Source organism: Adiantum capillus-veneris, chromosome 19 (assembly GCF_014529385.1).
Source record: "Adiantum capillus-veneris isolate H3 chromosome 19, ASM1452938v2, whole genome shotgun sequence".
NCBI lineage: Eukaryota > Viridiplantae > Streptophyta > Polypodiopsida > Polypodiales > Pteridaceae > Adiantum > Adiantum capillus-veneris.
The window spans coordinates 77,481,583-77,500,545 of NC_140949.1; the positions used below are offsets into that span (position 1 = coordinate 77,481,583).

The 18,963-nt window shown below is 44.0% G+C and overlaps 1 protein-coding gene across 1 annotated transcript in view; it reads right to left on the reverse strand.

The window, feature by feature from the left end:
* Positions 1-1,106: 1,106 nt before the first annotated feature.
* Positions 1,107-18,963, reverse strand: part of LOC147434269 (uncharacterized) — a 61,731-nt gene continuing 43,874 nt past the window's right edge. The window contains exons 6-10 of the mRNA XM_086490822.1: positions 4,708-4,955; positions 4,208-4,286; positions 3,990-4,125; positions 1,962-2,293; positions 1,107-1,882 (exon numbers count right to left, since the gene is read on the reverse strand). Coding sequence (XP_086346948.1) covers positions 1,638-1,882; positions 1,962-2,293; positions 3,990-4,125; positions 4,208-4,286; positions 4,708-4,955 — 1,040 coding nt within the window. The 3' untranslated portion in view covers positions 1,107-1,637. The remainder of the gene's footprint in view (positions 1,883-1,961; positions 2,294-3,989; positions 4,126-4,207; positions 4,287-4,707; positions 4,956-18,963) is intronic.

Sequence of the window (18,963 nt, forward strand, 5' to 3'; positions counted from 1 at the left end):
AAACTTCAAATCAAGAGCATGATGGACCAAAAAAGATGCTAGGGACTTAACTTCCTCCAAGAAGCCGATATCTGAATAGATAAGTTTGGAAATGATTTGAATTGTTTTATAACAATTGAAGGAGGAAAAGGCAATACAAAGATACCAACAAGTTTCTAACAACTAGGAGAGCACTTGGGACCAAAAAGTGAAAACAAAAGCTCGAAATGATGTGAGTCAAAGGAGACCTTGGGGAACCAAAGACATAACCCAAAGCGACTAAGATATGTGATCAAGAAATGGCTCAAAAATGCAAGCTTCATCAGCTAGGTTTCTCTCTAAGACACATTCTTCCTTTCCTATGCTTCCACAATTAGAAGCTCCACACATCCATTAAGAGTACTTTGATAGCAACCAAAAAGTTATGTCTTTATAGCTGTGATATCATCAATATACTGTAGTGGTTGCTTTCATCCAACGTAGATAGATATACCCTAGTCATGGACAATCTCAAGGTTATCACATAAACAGCTTCCACAATTAGAAGCTCCACACATCTAGAAGCATGCTTTAAATTGCAATCAAACAAGCACTTCTGAATTAGCCATGGTTGAGTCAAAATCTTCCAAGGAGTTTTGCTGAGGTCTCCATAGTTGTGGTAACGTAAGTTTTCTGGTGGTTGCTTCCTTGGTAGCTATAGCTACTCCAGCGCCGTTATCAAGTATGGCTAGAGTCTTAGCACCTTTGCAATCAATGGGCATTTCAATCTTCTCCTTCACAGTAATATCCTACCTTGGGGATTGTTTTACTCTCAGAGACAATTATGAAAAGTACATTGCTCCTCAAAATTATCTCCTTTACCCTTTTTTGGACTGTCCCAAGAATACACAACATTCTGAGCAAAGATTCACACATTTCAGCTACCTACCCACATTTAAAGCCTTAAGACACCTTTCAAAAGCAGCTACAAAAAGCAGGACAAATCCCTTGCTAATTTTTGCAAGGTAGTTACCAGCACCGTGTGCTTGTCTTTGTAGATGCCAGCCAGTTGCAAACTCTGTGAAAGGCCTGACAGCATCCATATTTAGAGCATGAGCAAGAACAAGAGAGACATATAGACCGGGATAGAACGTGAAAAGTCCCTGTCAATCTATTGCTGCTAAAAAGCATATCACAAATTTTAGTTTGATCCCTCTGGACCCCACCCACATTGGTTGGAGCATGCAACTGAGAAGGTAGGTAGACTCTAAATAAAAATACCAACTTTTGAGGGACATGGAAGTAGCTTTTTGTGGGATTTGCTGACGATTTTGTATTCAGATTTGTCAGAATGTGTTGCTTTTTCTTATCTTAACTCCATGATATAGGGTTGACCTTGAGAACACAAAAACTCCTGAAACTCGAGAATCATTAAATCTAAGCTACAAAACTGTGGAAGACATTATATACAATGCTTCCATTGTACAGTCCATTCTTGTATGCCATACACTGTACTATCCATCTTTTGTAAGATATACAGGAAACTATGATACAGTGTGCAATGCCAAGAATGCGCTCATATATGGCTGATGACACCCTTAATCTAGCATATCTTCCTTTCGATATTCAGGCAGGAACTTCCCAACATCCCTCATAGAGCAGCATAGGTAAACGTAAACCTACGGTGCTGCTTTGCTTGATCCCCCGACAAGCCTCTCCAACCTTTCCAAGAGTGGTGCTGCCTCTGCTGCTTTCCCAAGTACATCCATTATCTCCAGCAGCAAATCCAGCACTAGCCCAAGCTCCTTGCTGTCCTTTCCCAGCTGCTTCTCTTTTATACGCAACGCTCTCCGTGCAAGCTTCAAAGCTTCATCATGTCTACTGTTTTCATGTAAAATGGAAGCCAGTATATAGCAAGCTTCTCCTGTACAACACAATCCGTAAGTTAGGCTGGCAACGAGAGGAGATCGATGGTAATACAAAATGTTAAGCATGAAGCTCACCAATTAAAAGATGGTCGTCTGGAAAATTCTTCTCGCGGATGCTGAGGGCCTGGCGTGCAAGAGATTCTGCTTCCTTGTTTTTATCCAAGTGATGTAACGTCGTTGCCAAAAACTCCAAAGGGACAGACACCTGAGGTGCAGTTGGCCCCAAAGTGGTAGTGACGAGCTTTAGGCTACGCCGCAGTAGTGGCTCGCACCTATCAAACCTCCCAATTTGAGCATAAGATGTTGCAAGATTGTGAAGGTGAACCACCAGCCTTGGACTGTTGATGCCTACGATTCTCTCTTTTTCATGTAAGATCTCTTCCCACAGATCCTGAGCTTCTTCAGTCCTGTTAAAAATCCAGAACATAATCTTGAGACCAACAACCCATACTTAACTACACATGAAATCAGTAGGTTAAGACAGCTTGTTTTCTCATCCTGACACAACACATGACATGAATCACATGTCTCAGCTCATGTTTGAAGGCTTCCTCAACTCCAGAACCTTTATTACCATTTTTCCATGCTTCTTCATGGAAGCAGATTCCCATTAAAACTCTTTACATCTGTAAAAACGTCACTATAACTCAACAATAAATCCCTGAAAAGGCCACGTACACAACCTCAGCAGCATCCCCTTTCTGAACTGCCAGTCTAAGTGCAGTAAACACAGGACACTGAATGGCAACGTGGAACACCAATGAGAATGGCCACAAGGGGCGGAACGCAAACGAGGGAGTGGAGTGGGGACACTTAAAATACACAATTTTCAGCTGTACTCTACAAAATATTAGATGCACAAGACACTTTGAGCCTGTAGAAGCATAATATTGCAAAGAAACCTACTCGAGTCTCATGTTTCCGGCACAGCATTCATCGGAACGTATGTAAGTGTTCATACTTCAATTTGCTGCGTGCTCAGTAATGCCACTTTACTCATTGCAAGTTTTGACTCAATTAACAAAGCAAAATTTGTCATGGACATTGGGATTCATGTTAACGAAAACAGACTACAATCTTGAAACTACAAAGTTACAAGTAACAAGAGGGCACAAAGAAATAATGCAATGCAATGATGTGTACAACCAAAAAATGTGCAACATCCACATGCCCTCAATGTTATATAGAGATCATCTTGGAGGAGGTGGGAGAGAGTACCGGTGGTTTTCCTCTTGCAAATTGCAAGTGGTGGGAGAGGGTAGAAGCCTGACTTGAGACTTAAAGGTGCCAAGGCTCACGACTCATAAAAAAGAGGAAGATTATGAGAAGACGAGAGGGAAGGATCTCTCTTACACAAAGAGCCTTTCAATCTTTTCAAGTTTCGAAGAGAAGAGGCTTCAAAATTGTGGCTCTTGAAGCCTAAAAAGAACATTGGTTTTTGTTGAAAATAGGGTTCGGTCTGTTTTAAACAGCCTGGCCAGACAGGGGTTTGATGGATCCGAGCCAGTCAAACCGGCGTTTCGAGGTGTCGAAACAGCCGTTCCCTGTTTCTATGATGCAAGTAGACGAAGGATGCAGCAATGAAAAGCCAATGCTTTTATTATCAATGCTATTTACATGAGAATATAACTGCACCAAAGCTACTTTAGAGCAATACTGCTAACTACCCTATGCCATTACAGGCATTAAGAAACCCCGAGACTCTAAATATAGTTGGAACCATACTCATATGTTTAGCTCAACCACACCCGTAGGAAAAATGATTCATACGTGGCCAAAATGGGCAACGAAAACTTCAAAATGATGAGGTTGATGCAGGCATCGATGATGATTGAAACTCATAGTGGCTTCAAGAATAAAGTAAGATTTGGAAAGTTTCATATTTCTATAGTGCTATGCGTGCTTACAATGTATTCCATACCGATATGCATTTTCCATATGGAAAAGACTATGGTTCTAATATGCCCTCATGCCTATTGCTATCAAAAAAAATACAAGCCTCGTTGAGGTTGGGACACTACGTTTCGCAGCTTATCGTCCATGAAGCAGGTCTTGTAGGAAATTTATGAAACGCTGAAACCAATTCCTCACATCAAATGTTACCTCCCAACAACACTGAAAAACTCTGCAGCTTCCATTTGAATGCTTTCGATGGCAAGATCTCCACTTGACCAGAGACCCGAATTCTTTAAAATCTCCAACCCACTTTGATAAAGTTCTGCCGCCTTGCTATAATCACCTATTACCATACACAATTGATGGCCAGGCATTAGACAAAAGAGAAAGAATAAGAAAACAAAATCGAGCTATCAAATATTTACCTTTGACATACTTGACCCTGGCAAGCCCACAAGTAGCAACACCAAGGCTGCCACCTTTTTCTCTGCTATATTCAAAGCTCTGCATAGACACCCGCCTTTAAATTCGTGAGGTAATCAGGTAAAGTATGTAGCTCCAACATGTACGAGCTGGAAAGGATGATGCATTACAAGAAGGCACTGCTATGAATGAATGTGCACATGAGACGGACAATTTTATTGGCTAGGCAACAAAAAATTCATGTCATATGACTCTTCAAAAAACACCATGTTCTGGTTCAAGAAGCATTTTCTCTTTCAAACATGATCAGTACCTACTACTAACAGTTGTTTCTCTTGCCATACTGAAGAGAAAAGCAAGCACAAAACTATTCTTTCTCTATATCATTTGAACGGGAAGTAACATTCTGTCCTCCATAAACCACAGAATTGCAAGATTTGGATCCCATGTATAGATTGACGCAGGTAATGCATCCTTCAGAGATTACAAAAACTGTCGTGACATTTGCATTTTCCAAAATCAAGTACCTTCTCATACAGTGCTCAGCTTCCTCTGAATTCTCTTCTTCAAGAAACATATAACCAAGGTGCAGCAAAGGCGGCCCTAACTCCGCACAAACGACTCCTTCTGAATTCTCCAGTATATGTACAATCCGAGTGTATATAGATTTTGCCTTATCTCTTTCCTCTGGTTCTGTATATGCTCCAGCAACAGCAAGCAGACTAGCCACCAACTCTGCACTATTCTCACCTGACTACAATGCAACCAGGAAAGCTGAAGTTTAAGAACTAAAACTGTAGCTTTGTAGGTCACATCTTTTCTCTTCCTTCTGATTTTCAGGGGAATGCAATTATGAGAAACAAGAAAAGGTCTTACGTCAGTCTATGGTACAACAACAAGCCCCTTGATAAAGGGACCTTCACCTACAATGCTCTCCCCTGGTCACAAAAAACATTAACGGCAGCCAACACTGTCACTGTGAATTCAACCCATTATCGATCAGTTTTGTGCCTTTGATGACCAAATGGAGAAAAAAATTGACTGAAGCTCCAAACAACTTTTGGAAACTCCGTCAGAGCTTGCTACCACTCCAGCCGAAGTTTGATTCAAGTCCAACCCATGCGTCTCTCATCAATGCACATCGGCACCTTCAATTGAAAAGGCTCAACTTCTCACTTTACATACACTTACATTATTAACATTCTGCATCGAATCACTTATAGTCGTCACATTCCATGTTTTGTCTCTAAGTGGGCTACAATGCATGAGAAGTTTGGATTACGTGTTGTTTAGTTGCTACGTACGAAGGCGTTTTGAAGGACATTATCCTTTTGTGCACACGAGCTTTCATTGCTATTTTCTCATCACAAAAGCTTGCCTCGAGGACCGTCACTCGCACTCCTCTCACTTTTGGAGACAGATTGATTTTCCTACATCTGTGATATGAGGATTTTACTTTAACTTCTTTTGAGGACAGATATCAGGTCCCAAAGTAATAAGTATCCTAAAAAAATTGCTTTCTAGAGCTACTTGCACAGTTTTGGTTGCCCGACATGTTGAGGAAGATGGGTTCTAATTTTGGCATACCATTATGTGCTCAATTGTAACGTGGACAGGCACCATGTGCCAACAGAACGAACAGATTGAACAACTTTAATGCACAAAACGACGAAGACTGGCGGAGTTCCACCCCGAGAGAGCACTGGCCCCAAACCTTGGCACCCTTTTCGGTATTTCTTTATATAGCTTCGACTAAGTACAAGCCAGTACTCCATGTAACAAACTTGGACACTCCAAGTCAAGAATCAACCGCGACAGCACCAAATAACCACTTCAAAACAATTCACAGATCACAATAGATTTGCACTGGCCCGGCGGAGTTCCGTGCCTAGAGATATTGGCCCCAAAGACTGGCGCCCCTTTCGGTATTTCTTTTTGTATTAATCAATCATCAAAGTACAAGAGAGCGGTTAGGGTTTCACTCTCAGACTCTGCGTCCAGATGCCCTGAGAAGTGAGGCCCTCACCACTAATTTAAAGGTTACAAGGGATGCCCAAAAGCAGAGCCCCAAAAGCTTTTAAAATCAAAAGCATCAGTTCTCTCTCTCTCTTAGAGAGTCGTTTCTCTTTTTTTTTTATAAAAAAAAAGCAAAAGCAAAATTCGCGTCGCTCATCATTTTCCAAAAAAAAAAAAAAAATAATAATAATAATAATAATAATCCGCCTCCGCGATTTCCGGAATTTAGGGTTTTTGGCAAAAATTAGGGTTTGCAGGAATTTTAGGGTTTTTGGCAGAAATTAGGGTTTCTGTTGTCCGCCACGTCATCACTTTGTGACATACCCCCCTCTTGAAAGCATTGTAATCGACCACGATTACGCCTGCAAAACCGACAAAAGCCATAAACCGTCTTAGCAGACACTGACTGTTAGTACCTACGTACTAGGAACACACATCTAGCACATGTACAAAATCGACAGTCACATCACACGACATCACAGGACATCACCAGACATCACAGGACATCACATGACATTCAACATTCATTCGGATCTTAGACCATGATTTATCGGCAATGTAGCTAGCAATCACATCTAGGTCCAATCGGGACCTCATCGATGTCCGATTGACTAACCCCTATTGCAACCATGTCTATTCGAGATCAATCAGACCAAAATGCTGCAGTCATTTCGGCTATCAGTTCCTGCACTCACAAGAAGTCAAGAACAAATCAGTATCATAATCAGGAATTCCATTTCATAAAGTCATCCAGCAGAATACTGTCAGCTCTCAGTATCCCTGAAGCTCAAAGAGACATCAGTGACTTTAGTATCAAAATCGAGGCATCTGTTGACAAAGGAGTGGAGCGACTCCCCTCTTGTGCATCCCACTGCACCAGATCTTCGGCCAAGCTGAGTTTCTGGGTTCCGTTTGGAGTAGACTATGCTAAACCAAAACATCGAGGTAAAGTTTCACAATCCGAGGAGTATCTGCTAGGTCCTCCTCCTCCATCCACTTCGCATCAAATGCAGGAAAGTTCTTGAACTTAACCAAGAACCGCCTTCGGACTTTACCTTTCTTCGTATCATTATGTGCCAAAATCTGTTCAGGAACAAGGATCTCCTCGTTTTCTTCCACTTCGGGTTGCTCATCAGGCTCCCCATCATCAGGCACATCACCTTTAAAAGGTTTCAAGAGATTCACATGAAATGCATTGTGAATCCTCCAAGTATTTGGCAGGTCCAATTGGAAGGAGACATCATTTATCTTGTCAGTAATCTGGAAAGGTCCGTAGTATCACATACTAAGCTTTGGAAAAAGCCTCTCCTTTCCCTTTTTTTTTTCTTAGGCGTGCCTTCTCAAAAGTAAGAGCACCCAATCATCCTCCTTCAGTTTCCAGTCGCGACGATGGCGATCCGCTGCCTTTTTCTGTCGTTCTTGAGACTTCTGTAAAGTCTCGTGAACCTTGGCAAAAGCCGTATCCAAATCTCGCGAATATTCATCCGCTTCAAATTTCTAATCTTTCGTGCTCAGGAAGGATGGAACCTTCGCAGCAGTTTCAACAATCTCTCATGGCGTCTTCCCCGTCGAAGAGTGTATCGTGTTATTGTAGGCAAATTCCACCAAAGGTAAGTTCTTTTCCCATTGAGTCTTCTGATGCGAGATACAAGACTTCAATAAATCTAAAATCACTGAATTGGCAATCTCAAATTGCCCGTCAGTCTGCAAGTGGAACGATGACGAGAACTGCAACCGCGTCCCAATGTTCTCCCAAATTGCCTTCCAAAACAAACTCATAAATCTGGGGTCTCTGTCGGAGACAATCGTCTCAGGCGTGCCATGTAATCGGAAAATCATCGTGATCATTCTGTATTCTCGGGAGATTAAAAAAAATGAAATCCATTTCAATATTTTCCCAGGGGCGGGTGGGTGGGTATGGGTAAAGGCTGTAACAATCCCTGTGCCTTATGCCTGTCAAACTTGACCTTCTAGCATACCAAGCAACTGCGCACAAACTCTTCCACATCCTTCTTCAGTCTCCGCCAAAAGAAATCTCTCTCTACCCCTTTCATGGTGGTAGCAATGCTGCGGTGACCCGTAAAAGGTGGACAGTGGCAATCAGTCATAACCTTTTCCCTCAACGGCTGTGTAACGCACAACATAGTCTTTTTCATCAAGTAGCCTTCCCGAAGGGAGTATCCAGCTACTGTCTCCCCATCCCGTATCCGTGTGAAAATATCTGCAAAATCTGTATCTGTGGCACACTGATCGACCATATCCTCGAAGCTCCTATGATGTATCGCGGAAATAGCCAGAACCAACGGTTTCCGAGACAAAGCATCTGCCACCACATTCTTCTGTCCCTGCACATGGACAATCTGGAAGTGAAACTGTGACAAGATGTTCGCCCACCGCATCTGCTTTTCCGAAAGCTGCTTCTGTGACAAGAAGTAGCGCAAACTCTGATGGTCTGTAAAGACAATAAAATCCGCTCCGAGTAGGTAATGCCGCCACTGAGTAAGAGCATGGATAACCGCCAAAAGCTCTTTCTCATAAATCTGTGCTGTCATCTCCGGCCTAGAGAACAAACGGCTCTCGTAAGCTATGACATGGCCTTCTTGCATCAAGACCGCACCCAGACTACGACCACAAGCATCACAATATACTTTGAATGACTTTTGCAAGTCCGGCAAAGTCAAAATAGGTCCCGTAGTCAATTTCTCTTTCAATGTCTGAAAGGCAGTCACCTCTGTGGGTCCCCACGAAAAAGGTACTCCTTTCTGTGTCAAGATATGCAAAGGGGAAGCAACCTCTGCAAACTTTCGTATGAACCGCCTGTAGTACGAACATAGTCCCAAGAAGCTTCTAACTTCATGGACATTCTTCAAGTCGGGCCAATCACGGATAGTCTCTATCTTGGCCGGATCCATTTGCACTCCTGCTGCTGACACAATGTGCCCCAAAAAGTGTATCTCTGGTAGGAAAAATTCACTTTTCTTTGCATTGATCACTAACTTGTGATCTCGTAATGCCTGAAAGACTTGAAGCAGATGATCTCTGTGTTCTGCCTCATTCTTCAAGAAAACAATGATGTCGTCAAAGAAAGTGCCAACAAATAGCCTGTACTCTCGAAAAATCCTGTCCATCATCCGGTTAAATGTCGCAGGAGCATTGGTTAAGCCAAAAGGCATCACCAAAAACTCAAATAACCCAAAAGTCGTCCGAAAAGCTGTCTTGTAGACGTCTCCCGGTGCTATTCTGATCTGATGATATCCACTCTTCAAGTCAATCCTGCTAAAGCATGAGGATCCCTGTAACCTATCGAGTATATCATCGATCCTAGGAATTGGAAATCTGTTCTTGATGGTGATTTTGTTGAGAGCTCTATAATCGATGCACATTCTCCAAGATCCGTCTTTCTTCAAAACCAACAATACTGGAGAGCAATACGGTGAAGTACTAGGCTGGACAAGACCCTTTTCCAAGAGGTCTTTCACTTGGTTCATAATCTCTTCATTCTGTGCTCGGCTCACACGGTAGGGTGGCCGGTTCGGTGGTGTACTACCATGTATCAGATCAATGGTATGATCTTCAGGACGAGCAGGTGGTAACTCTCCTGGCAAGCCTTCTGAGAAGCAATCGGCGTGAGAGTGTAGAAAATCTTGGCGTTCTTTATCAAGTTTAGACATATTTGTCCTATCATCACCACTCAACTCTTTCATAAAGATCGAGTAAACAAACAGACTGGATTTCATTAATTTTGAAATAGCCGAAGCCGATACAATAGGGACAGACTCGCCCTTTAGTTTAATATCAAGTACAATTGTTCTGCCCTTTTCTGTAGTCAAAGTCGCTTTTCTCGCCCGATAATCGACCACGGCATTGTTCTTGTGGTACCAGGGAATCCCTAAGAGAACATCACAACCCTCCAAAGGCATTATGAAGAAGTCCTCATGCCCCAAATACCCCTGACAATGCAACCGAAGTTTGCCAATGACAGGTGTAATGGCTATGTCCCTGCCGGGTGCCGCTAGAACTGCCTCTGCAAATGGTCCCATCCGATCGGGAGTAATCTCGAGCCGCGCCGCCAATTCCGGTGAAATGAAGTTGGCCTTGGCTCCTCCATCAAAGAAAATCAGGGCCTCTTGATCTTTCACTTTGCCCCAAGCTCGGCAAAGTTCTGTACTCTCATCCATGGTGTCGGGATCAGTACCCACACAATCTGGAACCAGTCCTGTTTTCATCTTGCCTTTTCGTACACGGTCCTCAGCTGCTCTCGAACTCTCAGGCCTTTCGTCGTCCTTGTCATTCTGTTCTTTCTGTGCCTTTTTAGGGCACTTCGCGGGGATATGTCCAGTTTCCCCGCATCCAAAGCACTTCCCCTCCCTGATGTAGCGAGTCCGCTCCTGATGAGTAAGTCTGGGTCGTGCATCCTTTTTCTCTGGGTTGCTCTTTCGTTTTCTACTTTCATTCCCAGAAGTCTGTCCGGTTCGTTGTGTCATGACCTCATCTGTGGGGTAGGTCAGACTGCCAGAGTGAATTGCAAAGCCCCGCTTCGCATGACTCATCAACTCCTGAATAGAAGCTGACTTCTGTTCCAAGCAGTGGTCTCGGATCTCTGTAGGTAGACCCAATGTAAACCGCTCAATTTGTTCTCTGAACGAGATCTTCTTGAATGAAGAGGCAGGTAGAAAAGAGTTCCAGAATCTTTCACAGTAAGAATTCACTGTATCGCTCTTGGTCATCCGGAGATGGTTCCAAGCAGCTCGTATATCTCGCTCAAACTCTTGAGTCAACCAAGAAGAAATAAAAAGCCTCTTGAATTTCAGCCATGTAACTGGCACAGTCTTGCTTAATAGAAGCGTGGACCACCAAGTACGAGCATTCCCCTCAGAGTAAGAGGCAGCTCTCCGAATCTTGGAGTGCTCTGAATAGCGTCCTCCCGCGAAAGCGATGTCAAACTGCTGTATAAGAGACAAAGCCTTCGAAGCATCTGAGTATCCTGAAAAGTATCAAACTTGATCGAGTGGCCACCTTCCTTAAACTCTCGGACTTTCTTGCTGTTATCTTCGAGAAAGTCATACTGGTTGGCTTTGTAAAAATTCTTCTTGTTCGCATAAAACTTTCCGTCATCGGAATCTGAGCTGTCTGTAGACGAGTCCTCAGTAGAACTGTCAATCTCTGGGCGAGATGTAGCCTTCTTTGCCTTTTTCTTGCCCGTTCCGAAGCTTTGTGTTTTGCTTCGCTTTTTGCTTTTTTTCTGTCTTCTTCGCTCTAATCCGAGGAGCTAGAAGAACTGTCAGAAGAAGAAGAAGAAGAACTGGGTACTCCTTCAAATCGAACACGCTTCTTCCGTTTCTTTGCTTTGTCGAATGTCGACTGACGACCCAAATATCCCGGGAAGTCAGTACCTTTGTTCTGCTTTTTGCCGTGCTTTTTGCCTTTCTTTTGCATGTCGAAAAGCTGAGCAATCCGTGCATCAACCACGTTCTCCAGTTCCTTCTCCGTATATTTCTTGGAGGTAGAAGGTTTCTTGAGAGCGGGTTTCGGGAGTGGTGTTGTGGTTCTCTGCCACTCCATCTGTACCTCTTTCAAAGAGGTCTGGTTCATATATTTTACCATCTTCGGGTCCTTGGCAAAATTGAGCATCATCTTTGTTGCATCGCCAATCAATTGACGACGCTCCATCTCTGTTTGCTCCGCCTGCGTAGGCCGAGGCGGGCCATACTCTCTGTCTGAATCTTCGTTGTGATCCCAGCCCGCATCTCCAGATGCAGAGGGAGTCGACTGATCATTGCCTGAAGCCATAGGTGCCGCGGAAAAAAAAAAAATCGGGGATCGGATTTCCCGTAGAAGAGAAATCGGCCGTGCTCTGATACCACTGTAACAAACTTGGACACTCCAAGTCAAGAATCAACCGCGACAGCACCAAATAACCACTTCAAAACAATTCACAGATCACAATAGATTTGCACTGGCCCGGCGGAGTTCCGTGCCTAGAGATATTGGCCCCAAAGACTGGCGCCCCTTTCGGTATTTCTTTTTGTATTAATCAATCATCAAAGTACAAGAGAGCGGTTAGGGTTTCACTCTCAGACTCTGCGTCCAGATGCCCTGAGAAGTGAGGCCCTCACCACTAATTTAAAGGTTACAAGGGATGCCCAAAAGCAGAGCCCCAAAAGCTTTTAAAATCAAAAGCATCAGTTCTCTCTCTCTCTTAGAGAGTCTTTTCTCTTTTTTTTTTATTAAAAAAAAAGAAAAAGCAAAATTCGCGTCGCTCATCATTTTCCAAAAAAAAAAAAAAATAATAATTTAATAATCCACCTCCGCGATTTCCGGAATTTAGGGTTTTTGGCAAAAATTAGGGTTTGCAGGAATTTTAGGGTTTCTGGCAGAAATTAGGGTTTCTGCTGTCCGCCACGTCATCACTTTGTGACACTCCACGCTATGCACCTTCACCCGGAAACGTGCCAAAGAATGAGCCAATGGCACACATTTGAAGGCCCTTGGCTTATGAGAAAAGTTACATGAAAAGCTTCAAACTCAAAAGCAATTGGTCCAAAAGTTGCCAGCGCATTTTGCGGAAATCCGTACAGCTACCACGTCATCAACGTAAAACACGAAAATCCATACAGGTGCCACGTCATCATGTCAGCGCGTTTTGCGGACTTTCCATACAACTGCCACGTCATCATGCTCCACACGATTCTTCTGTGTGTGTGTGTGTGTGTGTGTGTGTGTGTGTGTGTGTGTGTGTGTGTGAGAGAGAGAGAGAGAGAGAGAGAGAGAGAATCTTGCTTTATCTTTAGATCACTTGGGCCCCATCGAACGGGGTCCCATAAGTTGGTGGGAACTTCTTCTGCTTCTTCTTCTTCTGCCCCTTCTTCTTCTTAGGGTTTAGATCTCTCGACCGAGATCTGTAGGCTGGCTCCGTTCTTCAGTGGCTTAACAAGTCAACAGTTTGCGAAATCTCCCCTTCTTGAAAGAAAGTGACCGTCCGCGATTACCGTATTCCAGATTGGAGCTCTTGATATCTTGGGTCGTTGCCTTCCAGAAAAATCTCATTTAATAAGGAGTCTCATTCTAGATCGGAGCTCTTGATATTCTGACGTAGTAAAATTAGCCATCACACCCAAACCGTGTTGATCTCCAACAAGTGTCTTGATGGACTAAAATTACATACCCAGGCAATCTCATACAATTAGGGATATTTCAATGATTGGCACATCAGAATGCAACATAAATGCTTACATATGCTTCCACAAGGTTGTAGCCCACCGCAACATGGTCCATAAGCTCTTGGATAGTCGAAGCAAGCCTCGATAGATAGTGTTCCTGTGGCGGTGATGGTAGCCCCAAGATATAGCAATCACATTGGGCCTCCAAGGTTATCATCTTATGAAGAGACACATGCTAAAAGATGCCGAAAAATTTCAAGTTGTAATCTGCTAAGGTTTTTGTGGCAAGCCTTTCAAGATACCCCACTCATCCAGAAGCTGCAATCCCAAGGGAGATGTCCGAAGGCATGTAACTTTGGGCAAAACCTTTCTTCAAAGCTTGCCAAGTCCTTGGAGGGGGCGGCTTGGTAGCTATAGACTTCCACCACTGCATGGCATTGCCTCTGAGAGAAAAACAGTGGTTTGAAAAAAAAAAACAGTGTAAGTGATCTTGAATTCCTTATGAATTATGCCCTGTAAGATTGATGAAGACGGGAACACACTCCATGCACAATGGAGTAAGGGTGGAGTGGCTAATAAGTCTGGGGTCGGGACACAAAGATTTTTTCATAAAATTTTCCTGAAAATCTTGCAAGCGCTGTGTTGCTCGGTCTACTCTTTGGTAGGACCGGTATGCTTCCAAAAAACCACACGCTTGAAGCTTTGATACCACTGTAACGGGAACGGGCACCACGTGTCACAAATTGATGACGTGTCAAGCCACAATAGAACGGAGCCGACTTAAAGATCCCTAAGAGAACAACAGAAGCAGCAAGAGAAGATCCAACCAACTTAAGGTTCACGTCCGAAGGGGCCTAAAGTAAAGCAACCCACGCACACAAATACAAAAAGCGTAGAAGCTGATGACATGGCATCCTGTACAGTACTCCACACTTTGCACTAGCTTGATGATGTGGCAGATTGTACGGATTTCCGGATTTTACGTTGGCTACTGATGTGGCAAAGCTGTACGGATTTTCTTGCTTTTGCACTGGTAGATTTTGGACCAGATGCTTTTGAGTTTATTGCTTTTCATGTAACTGCTTTAAGGCCAAGGGTATTTAAATATGTGCAAACGCCTCAGTCTCTGGCACTCTTCTGGGTGAAGGTGCAAAGCGCGAGTACCGGCATTGTACTGAGTTCCAAGTAATATAAAGAAATACCTAAAGAGGCGCCAAGGTTTGGGGCCAGTACTCTCTGGGGTGGAATTACATCCCTCATGTCACGTGTGCTCTCTCTCTTTCGGTTCAGTTGCTATTGAACTGCTAAAAGTCTGTTCACTCTGTTCTTTTCTATTAGCACGTGGTGCCCGGCTCGTGACACCACGTGCCAACGAAAAAGAACAGACTAAACAACTTTAATGCACGACACAAGACAAGGAGTGATGGAGTTCCACCACGAGAGAGCACTGGCTCCAAACCTTGGCGCCCCATCGGTATTTCTTTATATTGCTTCAACTCACTACAAGCGGATACTCCATGCTCGGCACCTTCACCCGGAAGCGTGCCTGAGAGTGAGCCCATGGCACAAATTTAAAGGCCCTCGGCCTATGAAAAGCACTTACATGAAAAGATTCAAACTCAAAAGCAAATGGTCCAAAAGCTGCCAGCGCATTTTGCGAAAATCCGTAAAGCTGCCACTCATCAACGTAAAACACAAAAATCCGTATAGGTGCCACGTCAGCATGTCAACGCGTTTTGCAGGCTATGCCTACAACTGCCACGTCATCATGCTCCACGCGATTCTTCTCTCTGTGTGTGTGTGTGTGTGTGTGTGTGTGTGTGTGTGTGTGTGTGTGTGTGTGAGAGAGAGAGAGAGAGAGAGAGAGAGAGAGAGTGGATCTTGCTTTATCTTTAGGTCACTTGCGTCCCATCGGACGGGGTCCCATAAATTGGTGGGAACTTCTTCTGCTTCTTCTTCAGTTGTTGCTGCTGCTTAGGATTTATATCTCTCGGCCGGGTTCTACAGGTTGGCTCCATTCTTCAGTGACGTAGCAATTTGTGAAACAATACACACCTAGATATCTTTGCCATCTATTAGTGTCACATGCACATGGCTCTGTGTGCCACGTGGACATGCTTCATAGACTACTAGAGTCGGTTTTCCCCTTCTTCCTAGATAGGAGTGTCTAGAATCTTCGGAGGATTAGTATCGGCAATTTTGTGAGCCTATTCGCAGGACCTACAGGTCCGAACAAGTCCATTAGATTAGCTTTTCCAGTTTGGAACCCTCTTGCATAAATGGTTTGTATAGGCGTTATGACAGATGTTATTACACTACAGTGGGCATTTGGCATGACGAGCATGTAGTTCTAGGTTAGAGGAATCCAATGAGTCATTCCCCCCGTCAATTGGATTCCCGAGTGCGCATTGGTGCGACAGTTTCACCCAAACTAACCCCCCCTAGATTAACTTTTTAATAAATCATTTTAATGATTTTATTTGTTGGGTGTGGTGGATAAATTGCCCTACCTCAGCCTAAGGAGATTCATGAGTCAATTTTCAGCCCTATAAAGGAGCTAAGGGAGCTAGTGTTTGCAATCAGATGCAGATAGCGCTAGCAAGGAGCAGAGCCAGTCCCAGCGTTTGCTCAAGATCAGCCTAGCGTTTTCAGCCAGCAGCAAAAGGGTTAGCATTTTTGCTTGGAGATGCCAGATCAGCCCTAGCGCTACCTCCTCTTGCAGATCCAGCCAGTGTTCTGGTTTTCAGCCCTAGCGCTGCAGTTAGCATCAGATCAGTCCAGCGTTTTCAGCTTTCAACCCATTTCCCGCGACAAAACGGCTTGCATCTATCTTCATTAGCATCCTGTTGTGGTCCAGTACTTCGGTAGCCCATCGAGCCTCCCCTCAGCCATTCCCTCGCCAGCATCGAGTGCTCCATTGCTACCCATCATCACCGTCATCGAGATCTGTGTTTGCAGCCTTGCTCTACGCGAGAGGTCTGCTGCATTTTACGATATGCGTCTTTGCAGCCAACTTTCAGCCCTTCATTCCTCTCACATCGGGAGAGCAAATCAGCCCCGTATCTTCCCCTTGGTGGCCATCCGCGATCCCACGTCGGGAAGGATCCTAAGGTGCATCAAACCAGCTCCGGAGGTGGCTCATCTTGAAGAGTTACCACGGTGATACTCATCATTCCAGTCAGTAGAGTCTGCACTTGAGGTATTGCATTGTGTGTGCATTCCATTTACGCAATCAAAAGCAAATACCACATCAGCAATGGTGTGGGGGGCCCTTGAGAGGGTTGGGACCCCATCGGGTGTCTTTCTCTCTCGCTCTAGACATCTCTACAGCACTCTCTCATTCCCTCTCTTCAAGGAAAAGTAAAAGGAATGCCTTTGTGAAAAGATCTGCGAGGTTGTCCTATGTTGGCACATAAGCCAAGTTGATCTCTCCTCTTGAGAGTCTTCCCTGACATAGTGGTAATGCACCTTAATGTGATTTGTGCAAGCATGAAAAATTGGGTTCCTCGCACTTGCCAATACGCTCTGATTGTCAGTGTAGGTAATGTTGGCAGTGTCCTGTCCAACACTCAAATCAACCATAAGGCGTCTGAGCCATACACACTCAGCCATAGCTGTGAAGACTGTCCTGCACTCAACCTCACAACTGGAAGTGGCCACAATAGGTTGCTTCTTTCTCAACCATGATATGCATGAACTGCCAAGCATGAAACAGAAACCACTTGTGGACACTCGTGTGTCAAAACAACGAGCCCAATCTGAGTCCAAAAAAGCATGTAAATCTGACGGTAATGATCTCTCCTTGGGAAAACACAACCCAAGATGTAAAGTGTCACTCAAGTAGCGAAAGACCCGCTTGATAGCCTGCCAATGCTTAGACCCTAGGCTATGCATAAATCTGCTGGCATGTGAGAGTACAAACTGAATATCTAGCCTTTTGTTGCATACATAAATAAGGCATCCAACAACAGTTTGGTAAAGAATGACATCGGCAGGATCACCAGCATCATGAAGACTCAATTTCAAACTTGTTTTCATGGGAGTGGCAATAGGTTTGCAATCCTCAAGTCCAAACTTACATAGCAATGTCTCTATGGAACTTGTTTGACACAAGGCAATACCACCATCACACTGCTTAAACTGTATACCCAAGTAATGATGCAACAGCCGCAAATCTTTTATCTTGAAAGTAGCATTCAAATCAACCTTAAATTCAGTAATATGTGCCTCATTTGGACCAGTGATCAGCAAATCATACACATATAGAAGAATGATGAGAAGTACATGTAGTAGGCTTAGACACTCCAAGCAAGAAATCAATAGCCACACACGAACAAAAACTTCAAAATCACTGAACTTCAATAGAGAGAGAGAGAGAGAGTCGACACGGTCCGGCGGAGTTCTGTGCCCAAAGGCATTGGCCCCAAAGTCTACCACCCCTTTAAGTATTTCTTTATCATTAATCATTGCAAAGTACAACTCCCAAGGGACCTCTACTCTCCGACTCTACGTTCAGATGCTGTGCAGAGTGAGGCTCCAAGGGCTCTTTTAATTTTACAAGGGATGCCCAAAAGCAGAGCCCCAAAAGCATTCAGTTCAAAAGCGCTAGATCCAAAAGCATCTGCACCAGCATGAATCGCGGAAATCCGTACAGTCTGCCACATAGCACAGCTAGCGCAAAACACGGAATTTTCGTACAGTTGTCCATGTCAGCACTCCACGCGATTTAATCTTTTGGCATATTTTAATGACATTGTGTCCCCTTGGGCCCCGTCGGAAAGGAAGCATAAGTTAGAATAACTTTGAAAACATTTTTATCCGATGTCCTGCTAGTCGTGCCACGTCATCACTTTGTGACATACCCCCCTCTTGAAAGAATTGTAATCGTCCTCGATTACACCTGCAAAATCAGACATAAGCCATAAACCAATGCAGTAGACACCGACTCTCAGTACTTACGTGCTAGAGAACACAAATCCAACACTTGCACAAAGACCAAGAGCCTCGTGAACCTTCGCAAAAGTAGCGTCGAAGTCTCTCATATACTAATCTGTTTTAAGAATCTTATCCTGGATCTGGGGAATTCTCTAATCTACCAGCTGATTCCTAGTTGATTCCTGTCACGTGACACATCCAACCCTATCTGTCCATGGACAAGCTACAGCATGACCAAGGTTCAGTTCAGTCAAGTCAGTCTAGAATAGGAAGTGATCTGGCACTTTTGTGAGTCTGTTCGCAGACCGTGCATGACCAGACACTTAGAGTAGATGCATATCCTCCGGTTGCATTAAACCTATTTTCCCTATTTTGACATTTTTCACTTATTATTTTTAAGTGACTTTTGTTGGAAAGTAGGTAGGGCAATTTTGCTAAGATAATATATAAGCAAACCAGAGCTAGCACTTTCTGGCAGAAGAGGCAGCAAGAGCACCTTGCTCAACAGACAACTTCTCAGCAAGACCAACCCCCGCGACAACTCTGGCGCTTTCTCCCACCAGAAGGCCTTGCTTTTTGCATCAGATCAGCCAGCGTTTTTGCAATTGCAGATTCTTGGCTAGAGCAAGAAGCAGAAGACTCCCAGC